We start from the raw sequence: 14765 nt of genomic DNA on the forward strand, positions 1-14765 counted from the left end.
GATGTTAAGAAAAAGCTGCTGAATATACAAGTAAAAACAGAACAAAGGACTTAAATTCTAAGCAAAAAGAAGTCAAAAAATTAGAGACGGTGAAGTGTTCTGCTTTATTCCATGAAGAGTACTATAAATACTTAAAATAGCTAACAACTAAATCTCCTAAATAGAAGGAACATTACTGGCACTAAACAAAGAATAGGTCTGTTTGAAACAGACTTTGACTGACTCAACTACTAACTTATTCAATCAGTAAATAGTAACAAATAATTTCTACATTAACCTTTAACACTCCCCCTTAATGTAGACACTCTCCAACACCCAACAACTCTCTCAAATACACGAATTTCTTCGGTGGAAGTGGCTTTGTGAACAAATCAGCAACTTGTTCTTCAGTGCAGCAGTACTCCATCTTGATATCTCCCTTTGCAACCAGCTCTCTTATGAAATGATGATGTGTTTCAATGTGTCTTGTTCTACTGTGATAAATAGGGTTTTTTGTCATTGCAATTGTTGACTGATTATCACAATAGATGGTAGTTGCCTCCACTTGTGTTTGCTTTAAATCATCAAGAATTCTTCGTATCCAGACAGCTTGATAAGCAGTAGTAGTAACAGCCATATATTCAGCCTCCGAAGATGATAAAGCAGTTGAAGGTTGCTTCTTTAAGCTCCATGAAACAACTCCGCTACCCAAAGTAAAAACGTAACTAGTTGTACTCTTGCGATCTTCAATGCAGCCACCCAAATCACTATTTGAAAAGCCATACAGCCTTAGATTGTTAGAGAACTTATACCATATTCCAAATGAGCTTGTCCCCTTCAAATAGCGCAAAATTCGCTCGGTAGCTCCAAAGTGATGCTTGTTTGGACTTTGCATATATCTAGACAAGAGACTTGTTACTTGCAAAATTTCAGGTCTACTATTTGTTAGATACAACAGACTTCCAATCAAACTTCGAAATAATTGGCAGTCAATTTTCTCTTCCTCATCATCTAAACACAATTTTTGATTGGTGCACATTGGAGTACTCACGAGATTGCAATCCTTTAAGTTGAACTTTTCAAGAAGATCATTCACATATTTTTCTTGAGACATAAAAATACCCTCTGCACATTGTTTAATTTCTAGTCCCAGAAAGAAACTCATCAACCCCAAATCAGTCATTTCAAATTCGTCTATCATCAGCTTTTTAAACTCATTCAACAAAGCACTACTATTGCTAGTATAAATCAAATCATCAACATAAAGGCAAATAATGAGAATATCAGAAGTACCTTTATTTTTCACACATAGATTTGGCTCACTAGGACTTCTTTGAAAACCATTATTGCTGAAATGCCCATCAATTCTTCCATACCAGGCTCGCGGTGCTTGCTTTAAGCCGTATAGAGCCTTTTTCAACCTATTCACTTTCTCTTCTTGATTTGCAATCTCGTAACCTTTTGGTTGCTGCATATATACTTCTTCTTATAGGATCCCATTTAAAAAAGCCGACTTGACATCGAACTGATAAACCTCCCAACTTAATTGAGCTATAATTGATAGAATAACACGTATGGTGTCAAATCTTGCCACCGGAGAGAAAGTTTCTTGGAAATCTAACCCTTCACGCTGCATGTACCCTCGTGCAACCAGTCTTGCTTTATGCTTTTGAATGGAACCATCAGCCTGGAATTTAGTTTTGAAAATTCGTTTTAACCCAACAGCTTCTTTTCCATTTGGAATGTCTACTAATTCCCACGTATTGTTCCTTTCCAAGGCTTCCATTTCACCATCCATCGCATCTCGCCATTCCTTCGATTTGATTGCTTCTTCAAAGATGATTGGATCTTCAATTCGGGCGAATTGGCATTGCTTAGTGCTTTCATAAATTTCTGCCAATGATCTCCATTTTCTAGGTGGTGATTCTGATGTAGAAGAGCTTGATGAAGTGGTATTTGGAACTACTGAAGGACTGCTTGGTGCTGATGAGTAAGAACTTCCATCTCCATTTTCTTGACTAGGATGAGTGTTGAGACATTCACCATCTTCTAGTAATGCTTTTGAACCTGCTTGTAATTCCTTCTAATTCCAAGAGTTTTTCTCATCAAAAACAACATCACGACTAATTAATAGCTTCTTAGATAAAGGATTATAAAATTGATATCCTTTAGTTTCTGAGCTATACCCAACAAAGATACATTTAGTGCTATTATCATTTAACTTTCCACTCTTTTGAGATGGAATATGCACAAATGCAATGCAACCAAAAACTCTCATATGAGTTACCTCAGGTTTCCACCCATGCCATGCTTCAAATGGTGTTTTTTGTTCTAGAGCTGCTGTTGGAGATCGGTTGAGAATGTACATTGCTGTGTGAATTGCTTCTGCCCAGAAACTTTTTGGAAGATCTTTAGCTTTCAGTAAGCATTTTCCCATTTCAACAAGACTCCAATTCTTCCTCTCAGTGACTCCATTTTGTTGAGGAGTGTAGCTTGCTGTTAGCTGGCGTTGAATGCCAGATTCTTCACAGAATTTGTTGAATTTAGTAGAGAGAAATTCTCAACCACGATCTGTCCGCAAGGTCTTTATAGGTTGGCCACTTTGTTTCTCAATACTTGCTTTAAACTTCTTGAAAACTGAAAGAGCCTCTGACTTTTCTTTGACAAAGTACACCCACGTCATTCTACTGTAGTCGTCTACAAAGACTAAAAAGTACCTGTTGTTATTGAGAGAAAGTGTTCTCATTGGTCCGCAAAGATCAGCATGAATAAGTTCAGCAAGTTGGGAAGCTCTCCTTGCCTTGCCCTTTGGAAATGAATCTCGATGTTGTTTCCCAAAAACACAGCTCTCACACACATCACCAACATTTTTTATTAGAGGTAAACCATCAACTAGACTCTTTTCAGACATGAGTCTTAAACTACCAAAATTTAATTGCCCATATCTGTGATGCCACAGCCAAGTTTCATCAAATGATTCTGCCTTCAATGCAAGCCTATCATCAGTTGCAAAATTATAAGGAAAAATCTTATTTTTTGCCATCGGAACACTAGCTAACAGGTGCTTTTTCGATTTATCCTTAAAAATGCAGCAATTGAATTCTTCAAAGACAAGTGATTACCCATCCACCATAAATTTCCCAACACTTAGCAAATTAGAATTTAAATCTGGAACAAACAAAACATTATGAATGCAATTAAGACCCAGGGAATTCAATTGCACAGTACCTTTTCCCTTTGCTATACGAACAGTTCCATCACCAAGCGTAATTCGGCTAGTTAGTGATTTATCTAAGTTGCTGAAGAGACTTAATTCACTTGTCATATGATTGCTACAGCCACTATCTATGTACCAAACTTCAGGAGAACACTCCTTAGCACTGAAGCACGCAACGAACAGGCTCTCTGTCTCATCTTCTTCACTATCTTCATGAGCCAAGTTAGCTTGCTTCTCTTTAAGCTTGCAAAACCTCTCAATATGCCCGTACCTTCTACAATAGTAGCATTGTTTTGGACTACTATTTTCTCCTTTATCACCATCTCTATAACGTTGGTTCTGTCCATTGAATCGGCCACCAGCCTTACCTTTTCCTCTCCCACGAGATGAATTTCCTCCACGCCAGTCATTGAAGTTTGTTTCGCTGGTGCCCTTTCCACCACGAGAGTATTGCTCCCTACTATAAAAGGCATTCTCAACAGATGCATTACCATACCTTTTCATCCTATCATCATGAGAATAAAGAGAGCTTTGCAACTCATCAACAGTTAACACACTCAAATCTTTTGACTCTTCTATAGCTGCAACTACATGATCATATTTCCTAGGTAAACTCCTAAGAATTTTCTCAACTACCCTTTGCTCACTTAAATCCTCACCATATTTTCGAATTTGATTCACAACATCAATAACTTTTGACACATAATCATCCAGAACATCATCATCTTCCATAATAAAATTATCAAACTTCCTACGCAGAGTTTGAAGTTTGACAGTAATCACCTTTCAGTACCTTGATATGTCGTTCGCAGCGTGTGCCATGCTTCTTTCGAACGCGTCACCGCTTCAATGCGAGGAAAAATTGATTCATCCACAGCTTGTTGGATGAAAAACAAAGCTTTAGCATCTCTCTTTCTGATATCTTTGAGAGTCTCAGCTGCAACCTCCTCTTCACTGTATCCATTTTCCACCAAGTCCCATAGGTCTTGGGACAAAAACAAAGTCTTCATCTTAGTGCTCCAAACTCCATAGTTGCTGCCTTGAAAAATTGGAACCAACGGCTGTGAAAGGTTCACTCCATTCTGATTGCTTGCCATCATAAGCTTGAACACAGGCCTCGAGTAGCTCGGATACCAGATGTTAAGAAAAAACTGCTGAATATACAAGTAAAAACAGAACAAAGGACTTAAATTCTAAGCAAAAAGAAGTCAGAAAATTAGAAACGGTGAAGTGTTCTGCTTTATTCCATGAAGAGTACTATAAATACTTAAAATAGCTAACAACTAAATCTCCTAAATAAAAGGAACACTACTAGCACTAAACAAAGACTAGGTCTGTTTGAAACAGACTTTGACTGACTCAACTACTAACTTATTCAATCAGTAAATAGTAACAAATAATTTCTACATTAACCTTTAACACAGGATATGTTGAAATGCTCGATTTTAGTGACCGATTATGGGTTATAGCAGGTACAATTAGCCCTTCACTGCTTAAACTACATCATTTGACTTCTTTAAATTTCAACAGTAATGATTTTAATGGAAGTCTCATCCCAGAGTTTTTTGGTTCCTTGAAAAAATTGAAATTACTGGATCTCTCTAATGCTAATTTTAGAGGTCCAATTCCTTCTCTACTTGGAAATCTTTCAATGTTGGAAACTCTTAGATTGGGTGGTAACGGTGGAGACGTGACGTATCGCCATAATTTTAAAAAAATGTTCAGTGTTGGAAAACTTGAGTGGCTTTCCCATCTTTCTCGTTTGAAAGAGGTTGATCTCAGTTTCACAAACCTGAGCAATGCCAATGATTGGTCTCAAGTCATTAGCCACCTCCCTTTGCTTCAAAATCTAAGTCAAGACATTGTGATCTTCCAAGCATATCTTCTTCATCACTTTCCCTTGCCAACTCTTCTACATCTCTCACCTATCTCGATCTCTATGATAATAATCTCCCTTCTTCTGCCATATATCCATGGTTGTTTAATGTTAGCAGCAACCTTGTTTCACTTGACCTCTCAAGTAACCAGTTGAAAGGTCCAATTCCAGATGCTCTCGGGAACATGATGGCTATTCAAGAACTTTATCTGAGTGATAATCTTTTTATATTAGCTGAAAATCAAGTTAGGGGCGATTCAGGGTTGAATGAAATTGGAAAACTACTAGATTTTAGGGTTCTAGATCTTGGGTACAACCTTCTAAATGGATCCATAAGCAAAAGCCTTGGGCAACTTTCCAACCTGCAAGTCTTGCGGCTTGCAGGGAATTGTTTTGATGGTGATGTGATTTCCGAAGCTCATTTCTCAGATTTCACCAATTTACAGGAGTTGGATTTATCGTACACTTCTTTGAATTTAAAATTCAACACCGGATGGATTCCTCCTTTTCCACTGAGTCAAATAAAGCTTTGCTCTTGCAAGTTAGGGCCTCGTTTCCCAGATTGGCTTCGGACTAAAATTTACTTCCAACCGGTTTTGGATTACCTTGATATTTCTGCTTCAGGAATTTCGGATTTTCTTCCCTACTGGTTTTTGGACAAATTTCAGGGATTATCGTACATAAACATGTCTTTCAATCAGATCAGTGGTACTTTTCCAAATAACTCTGTCCACATAATCCATCTAGATCTAAGCTCTAATAATTTCTCAGGACCATTGCCACGTTTTTCTTTAGACTTTATGGAAATGGGGACCATTAACCTTTCCAAAAACAAGTTTACTGGTCCGGTCTCTCCAATTTGCAATATTACTGGTGAAGGTTTTTTGGCATTGTTTGATCTCTCAAATAATCTATTTTCTGGAGTGGTTCCAGACTGTTTTGGAAGTTTCCCGTTTTTAACAGCTTTGAATTTGGGTGATAATAGTTTCTCAGGCTCACTTCCAAGATCCTTAGGATCTCTGATTTCTCTTGAAATGCTAAGGTTACGTGGTAATAAATTCTCTGGAGTATTACCTTCATCTTTACAGAATTGTGCCAAGTTAAAATTCCTGGACTTGAGTGATAATGAATTATCAGGAGAAATACCTATGTGGATCGGTCAGAAGCTTTCATCGTTGGTTTTTGTTGTGCGGAAGCGTGTGAAAGAGTAAAATTATTGTACTAAAAAATCACACTAAGTTCAATTCCCAGGAAAGAGAGGTGGATCACGAGGATCACTTAAGTACCAAATCTTTCCTAGCCAGAATATCCCTCTATCGTAATTTAATAGCACAATAAATCACTACAATCAAATTCACAAAATATGAACAATAAATAGTAAAGAACACCAGAATTTTAACGAGGTTCGGCAAATCTTGCCTACGTCCTCGGGCACTACCAAATATATTTCACTCCAAAAAATACAAGTGAAACTTTACAAATAGGGAGAGAGAACAATGCCTTAAGTAGAGAATGGCAAATGTGGGATGATGAGAATGAGCAATGGTTGGCCTATTTATAGTTGAGATTCAAGGGCCACCTTGCAAAGTCACTATTCATTTAGGGACCAAAAATTGCTATTTTCCCATGCCCAACACTAAATAAAATATTTGGTGCCCATAACTTTGACCTTTCCAAAGTATGGGTAGGTATGGGAAAGGTATGGGCAAGGTATGGGGTATGGGTATATTCTAATAATCTCCACCTTGAAGATTTGATTAGGATAATCTTATCTTCACACAATTCTTTCTGCTTTTGACAACAATACTTGATAGTGCCTTCTTCAACTGTTAAACTTGCAGGATATTAATCAAGTTCAAACAATGTTCGAACTTGGTTGCTGTTACCACCTTGGTCATCATATCTGCGGGATTATCTGCAGTCTTGATCTTCTGAAGACAAATTTTCCCCTCTTCAATAATTTCCCGCACAAAATGGAATCGTACGTCGATATGTTTTGTACGTGCATGATAGACTTGATTCTTTGCTAAATGAATAGCACTTTGACTATCACAATACACGTTAATATGCTCCTGAACCAACCCCAAGGTTTTAGCCATACCTTGTAACCAAACAACCTCCTTTACAGCCTCTGTTACAGCCATGTACTCGGCTTCTGTGGTTGACAATGCAACTGTAGACTGTAGTGTAGACTTCCAACTTATTGGTCCTCCAGCAAGTGTAAACACATAACCGGTGGTTGATCTTCGCTTGTCCAAATCACCGGCATAGTCAGAATCAACGTACCCAATAACACCTTTACCAAGTGTACTATCCTGCTTGAACAGTAATCCAACATCCATGGTCTTCTGAATATACCGTAGAATCCATTTCACAGCTTGCCAATGTCCTTTTCCAGGATTATGCATATACCTGCTCACTATACTAACTGCCTGTGAAATGTCGGGTCTTGTACACACCATTGCATACATCAAGCTACCCACTGCATTAGAATACGGAACTTGCAACATGTATTCTTGTTCCGTATTCGTCGAAGGAGATAGTTGTGCAGAAAGCTTGAAATGAGAAGCCAACGGGGTACTTACAGGTTTGGTCTGCTCGTTCATACCAAACTGCTGTAGTACTTTCTTCAAATACTGCTTCTGAGACAAGCTAACTCTGCCATGAGCTCTATCTCTACATATTTCCATGCCGAGAATCTTTTTAGCTTCTCCTAGATCTTTCATCTCAAACTCGAGATTGAGTTGAGTCTTCAATCTTTCAATCTCAACTTTGCTCTTAGATGCTATTAGCATATCATCAACATATAAGAGCAAGTATATGAAAGTTCCTTCTTGTAGCTTCTGAAAATACACGCAATGATCAAATTTACTTCTTGTGTACCTTTGCCCTTTCATGAACTGATCAAATCGCTTGTACCACTGCCTCGGAGATTGCTTCAATCCATAAAGCGACTTTGTCAGTTTGCAAATCCAATTTTCTTTTCCAGCAACCTTGAATCCATCTGGCTGAGTCATATAGATTTCCTCTTCCAAATCACCGTGTAAAAACGCGGTCTTCACATCAAGCTGAACTAGTTCAAGATCATATTACGCAACCAAGGCTAGCAAAATCCGAATAGACGAATGCTTCACAACTGGAGAAAACACTTCATTGTAGTCTATTCCTTCTTTCTGAGCGTAACCCTTTGCTACCAATCTAGCCTTGTATCGAATTTCATTTTTACCAGGAAATCCTTCATTCTTTGCATATACCCATTTGCATCCAATTGCCTTCTTTCCCTTGGGCAGTCTCACCAACTCCCAAGTCCTATTTTTATGAAGAGACTGCATTTCTTCATTCATAGCTTGCTTCCACTTTACACCATCAGAGTTACTTATTGCTTCTGTGTAAGTGGAAGGAACATCATCATCTGCAATTGGAAGTGCATAGGCCACCATATCGTCAAAGCGAGCAGGCTTACGAATCTCTCTTCTTGGCCTCCTATATGCAATTGAATCTTGTTGCTGTAGAAGTTCTTGGGTCGAAACTTCTTCATCATTTGTTCTTTCAATATTAGCTGGATCATCATTAACCTTTTCAAACTCCACCTGCTGCAAAGTACTACTGGTTTTGTCATCCTTTTGTGAATCCTCGTTCTTCATCATGGTTGATTCATCAAAAGTTACATCTCTACTGAAAACAATCTTCCTTGTATCAGGACACCAGAGACGGTATCCTTTTACACCACCAGTTATACCCATGAATAATGCTTTCTTTGCTCTTGGGTCTAACTTAGATTCTTTTACATGATAATATGCAGTGGAACCAAAAACATGTAAAGAATCATAATCAGTAGCAGGTTTACCAGTCCACATCTCCATAGGAGTTTTTCCATTTATTGCAGCTGATGGCAATCGGTTAATTAGATGGCACGCATATGTAACTGCCTCAGCCCAAAATTCCTTGCCCAATCCAGCATTGGACAACATACATCGAACTTTCTCCAGTATAGTCCGATTCATGCGTTTTGCCACCCCATTCTGCTGTGGTGTATCTCGAACAGTGAAGTGTCGCACAATGCCCTCATCTTGACATACTTGTAGAAATGGATCATTTTTGTACTCAGTACCATTATCTGATCGAAGTCGTTTGACCTTTCGACCTGTCTGAGTCTCCACCATCTTCTTCCACTTCAGAAATGCATTCAAAACTTCATTTTTTCTTTTCATTAGATACACCCATACTTTTCTTGAATAATCATCAAGAAAAGTGACAAAATAGTGCGTACCTCCCAAAGAAGCCACTTTGGTAGGTCCCCACACATCACTGTGAACATAGTCCAGAATTCCTTTCGTATTGTGAATTGCTGAACCAAATTTTACCCTCGTCTGCTTGCCCAGAACACAATGTTCACAAAATTCCAATTTGCAAGAATTTGCACCTTTCAACAAGCCTTGCTTCGCCAAAGTCTGCAAAGCTTTTTCACCAGCATGTCCCAATCGCCTATGCCATAACCTGGTAGCCTCTGAATCTGCATCTTTCGCAGAAGCTGTTGATGTTGATCCAATAACTGTACTTCCATTTAAATAGTACAAGTTATTTCTTCTAGTGCCTTTCATCACCGTCAATACCCCAGCTACTACCTTTAGTAATCCATCTCTCAAAGTGATTGTGAACCCTTTAGATTCTAGGGCCCCTAATGAGATGAGATTTTTCTTTAAGCTGGGTACATAGCGAACATCTGTCAGAACTTGGATTGAGCCGTCATGGTTCTTCAATTTGATTGTACCTACACCCATTGTCTTACAGGCACTATCATTGCCCATAAAAACAACTCCACCTTCTAGTTCTTCAAGACTAGAAAACCAGTCCTTATTAGGACACATATGGTAAGTACATCCCGAATCCAATATCCACTCATCCGTTTGACATGCCATTGCCATGCCAACCAAGCTAAAGTCTGACTCCTCATCATGCTCCGCTACACATGCATTAGAAATAGACTTGCCCTTTTGTAACTTAGGACAATTCTTTTTCCAATGCCCTTTCTCACGACAAAAGGCACATTCATCTTTGGCGGGTCTCCCTTTGGACTTACCCCTTCTACCAGGTTTGCTGCTGTGTGAACGACCTCTTACTGTTAAGACTTCTGCGGTTGTATCTCTGTGATCTCTTTTATCTTTCTTTCGAGTCTCAGATCTATACAACGCACTACAGACTGCATCAAATGTGATCGTGTCCTTCCCATGAAGCAATGTGGTGGTAAGATGATCATATTCATCAGGAAGGGAATTCAACAATAATAATGCCTTGTCTTCATCTTCAAATTTCTCATCCAAATTTAGCAAGTCTGCTAAAATTTTATTGAATGAGTTCACATGGTCATTCATCGACATACCGGGTGCATACGTGAATCGATAAAGTTTCTTTTTCATATAAAGCCTATTTTCAAGACTTTTCGTTAGAAACTTTTCTTCCAGTGTATCCCATAACTTCTTCGCTGATGTCTCCCTCATGACAGAGTACTTCTGCTCTTTGGCCAAACATAGGCGGATTGTACCACACGCCTGTCTATTGATCTTGGCCCACTCCTTGTCATCCATCTTGTCAGGTTTTTCTTCAAGGGCTATATCTAGCTCTTGCTGACATAAGACATCCAGGATCTCACATTGCCACATACCAAAATTATTGGTACCGTCAAATTTCTCTACTTCAAATTTTGCATTTGTCACAGTAGTCCTTGCTGATGACGATGCTACTGCCATTTTTCTCCTCAATCCCAACTACTGTATATGTGAACAGTACCGTATACGTGAATAGTTCCGTATACGTGAATAGTACCGTAAACGGTCGTATTCCCCAAGTACGAACCTAGCTCTGATACCAATTGTTGTGCGGAAGCGTGTGAAAGAGTAAAATTATTGTACTAAAAAATCACACTAAGTTCAATTCCCAGGAAAGAGAGGTGGATCACGAGGATCACTTAAGTACCAAATCTTTCCTAGCCAGAATATCCCTCTATCGTAATTTAATAGCATAATAAATCACTACAATCAAATTCACAAAATATGAACAATAAATAGTAAAGAACACCAGAATTTTAACGAGGTTCGGCAAATCTTGCCTACGTCCTCGGGCACTACCAAATATATTTCACTCCAAAAAATACAAGTGAAACTTTACAAATAGGGAGAGAGAACAATGCCTTAAGTAGAGAATGGCAAATGTGGGATGATGAGAATGAGCAATGGTTGGCCTATTTATAGTTGAGATTCAAGGGCCACCTTGCAAAGTCACTATTCACTTAGGGACCAAAAATTGCTATTTTCCCATGCCCAACACTAAATAAAATATTTGGTGCCCATAACTTTGACCTTTCCAAAGTATGGGTAGGTATGGGAAATGTATGGGCAAGGTATGGGGTATGGGTATATTCTAATAGTTTTTCTTAGCCTTCAAAGGAACCAGTTCAAGGGAAGAATTCCCCATCAACTTTGTGGATTGAAATATCTACATATCTTGGATCTCTCTGTAAATAAAATCTCTGGTACCATACCATCATGCCTCAATAATTTCACTTCCATGACAAAAAAGCCAGTTTAGATCGAATGATTGAGCATCACATCTTAGATTCTGGACCTAAATTGGTATTTAATGTGGGTTTGTATGGTGGGCCTTTACCCATCATTCAGGATATGTTGACGAGGCATTGCTTACATGGAAGGGAACAAAGCAAAGCTATCCACAACTTGGGTTGCTACTAGCCATTGATCTCTCTTGTAACAAATTAACAGGAGAGATTCCTGAAGAATTAAGTAGTCTTCGAGAACTGGTTGCATTGAACTTGTCAAAAAACCTTTTTAACGGAAAAATTCTTCAAAAGATTGGGCATATAAGACAACTAGAGGTTCTTGACCTGTCAAGAAACAAGTTTTCAGGAAACATCCCGAAAAGCTTGTCTGAATTAACATTTCTAAGTATCTTGGACTTGTCTTACAATTACTTGTCTGGAAAAATTCCAATCAGCACTCAGCTACAGAGCTTTGATCCTTCATCATTTTCCCATAATAGAGGACTTTGTGGTCCTCCGATTTCACCGAATTGCTCAATGGTGGAACCATCTCCTGGCAAACCTGCAGTAGGAGCCGAAGAAGATTCTGATGAGTTCATGAAATGGTTTTATACTGGCATGGGACTTGGATTTGCTGTGGGTTTCTGGGGGTTTTGCAGTGTTGTGTTCTTCAAGCGTTCATGGAGGCATTCATATTATCGATACTTGGATAATGCAAAGGATTGGGTTTATGTTACATTTGTTCTGCTGAAAGCAAGGTTAGTGAGGAGAATCAAAGCTCTTTCAACAAGGTAATAAATTTACTTTCTTCACTCCTTAACAAAAGTTGAGAAATATATCATTAACTGAATGACAAAGTTGTATATTATAATTTTTCAGGTGTGATTAGAACTGCAACTGAAGGTGGTTTTTCCTGCATGTGAGAAAATCTTAATAAAAAACTTACAAATTAAGACATGTTTGTCATTTTGTTGATTTCTAATTTCTATATATTAGGAAGAGAGTTGTGATGACTTTCTTGTAATACGTTTATCTTATATTTTGTTTGTATATTTCTTTTCTATCGAAATTAATTTTATCAAAACAGAAAGACTCCTTGCTAATAAAAAGGAAAAATATATTGATTGGACAAAATTTATCAAAATTATAACAATAGTTTCCATAAAATATTGAAAATTTTCTTTATTTCTATGCTTAACTTATAAATTGGTATCTAAACTATACATTTTTTCTTATCTTGACACCTAAACATTTTTTTTTACTATATAAGGTACCTAAACTACTTATTTTTCGCAAGTTGGTATCTCTGTTAATTAAACCAGCAAATCTATTTTTAAAAAAACTTAACCCATAAATTACTACCTAAACTATGTATTTTTTTCTATTGTGGTACCGAAATATTTATTTTGTTACAAGTGATACATTATGTAGCAAAATAGACAAAAAGCATTATTTTCTTTTATATATTTTCTTTTTATTATTTTTTCTTTCTTTAGAATCAAACTGAGGTCAAACCGGTTAGGTCACTAATTCTCAGTTTGATCAGTTCTTCCAATTCTATCAAATATTATTAAAAATTCAGAAAAAATTAAAAATAGAGATAACTGGTTCAATTGTCTCTTCAGCTTGGTTCAACCAATCGGTATCGGTTTGCAAGTCAATTGGTTCAACCTCCTATCTCGATCTAGTTGTGAAAAAGCTAGTTCTGATCGATGAAATAAATTATTAGCATCTCAACCTCAAGAGGGTGGGAGAGATATATGATGATGATGTAAAAGAAAACTATAAAATAAAAGAATTAAAAAATATTTTTTAAATTTTATATGATGTGGCAAATTATTATTGACTAGTTTTAGTAACGGATATAACATTTTTGTGTAAAATGGGTAACAAAAAAAAAATAGTTTGAGGTATCACTTTTAACAAAAAAATATTTAAGTACCAAAATAAGAAAAAAAATGCATAGTTTAAGTACCAATTATGGGTTAAACATTTCCTAAAAATAGATTTAACAATTTAACTAATAGAGATATTGACTTGGGAAAAAAAATAATTAAATAAATTAAGGTTTTTTTTATAATTAGTACGATGACTAAATTATAAGGTGAGTAGGACGAAAAAATTTGATTGAAGCTTTGTACATGTCATTGATTAGCAAATGATCATGTCCTTAAAAGCAAATATTCCATGATTAAAATAAACTTTGTGGCCAACCATGATCTATGTCGTTAAGTGCCATTAGCTTATGCATAGTGAGTTTATGAGCATTGATTTCTTTCATTTATTAATTTAACTAGTTAATTTTAATTGATAATAAATAAGTGTAGTGGAAGGAAAGAGAGAAAAGGCTTATTTTCCTCATCTCCCTCACGGTAAACAAAGAAAAATTTCATGGTTCTTTTCTTCATTTACGTCCACTAGATTGCTCAAGGAAGGTGAGTTTTAGTTTGAATTTTTGTTGAAATTCTAGGCTTTGATAGTTGATAAGCATAGCTCAGTTATTAGATTAAGTAATTGATGATGTTTAGTTGAGAAATTACATTGTAAAGCTTAAGTGGAAATTAGAACAAAAGCAAAACAGGCCTTAATTAGTGCTTATTGTCAAAAAATAATTGGACACATCAATTGCAATTGCAAGGTATTTTCTGATTCATATGAAACTGAAGAAGAAAATTGAATTGAATTGAAACAGAAAGCAAGTCTAAGTCATCAATTAAAGGTTTAGTGGGCCTAACAAAGTTCACCCTATCACACGTTATTGAGAGATTATTCACATTTTAGTCTTCAGTATTTTTATTTAGATTTTTTATATTTTTTCCATTTTTGAATTATTTATGTTTTATATATTTTTTATTTTAAATAATTTAAATACTATTATGTTTGAATAAGAATTCTCATTTAAAAGACATTTATTAAATAAATTTATATAATAATGAATAAAAATGTAATTGGACACATCAATTGCAAGGTATTTTCTGATTCTTATTATTGAAGAATTCATGACCCATTGTGAGTAGATTAAATTAATTGAAACAAATTTCACCCTATGACATGTTATTGAGAGATTATTCACATTGGAGTCTTAAAGTGATTGACTAGAGATGAAAATTAAAAGCATAAACACCCAACAATAACAAGAT

General features: G+C 36.6%; 1 protein-coding gene across 1 annotated transcript; it reads left to right on the forward strand.

Moving 5' to 3' along the window:
• Positions 1–4654: 4654 nt before the first annotated feature.
• Positions 4655–12196, forward strand: LOC107947923 (receptor-like protein EIX2). Its single transcript, XM_041111135.1, has 5 exons — positions 4655–4668; positions 4727–5008; positions 5074–6230; positions 11747–12031; positions 12126–12196. The coding sequence occupies exons 1-5, from the start codon at positions 4655–4657 to the stop codon at positions 12194–12196; spliced, it is 1809 nt and encodes a 602-aa protein (XP_040967069.1).
• Positions 12197–14765: the final 2569 nt, after the last annotated feature.

The sequence above is a fragment of the Gossypium hirsutum genome, chromosome A04 (assembly GCF_007990345.1).
Source record: "Gossypium hirsutum isolate 1008001.06 chromosome A04, Gossypium_hirsutum_v2.1, whole genome shotgun sequence".
Taxonomy (NCBI): domain Eukaryota; kingdom Viridiplantae; phylum Streptophyta; class Magnoliopsida; order Malvales; family Malvaceae; genus Gossypium; species Gossypium hirsutum.

Bases quoted from the DNA above. Each gene is read 5' to 3' on its own strand.
- LOC107947923 (XM_041111135.1), top strand. The intron at 5,009-5,073 runs GTCTCAAGTCAT...TGATCTTCCAAG, and splicing joins CTGAGCAATGCCAATGATTG to CATATCTTCTTCATCACTTT. The intron at 6,231-11,746 runs GTCAGAAGCTTT...CCCATCATTCAG, and splicing joins AGAAATACCTATGTGGATCG to GATATGTTGACGAGGCATTG.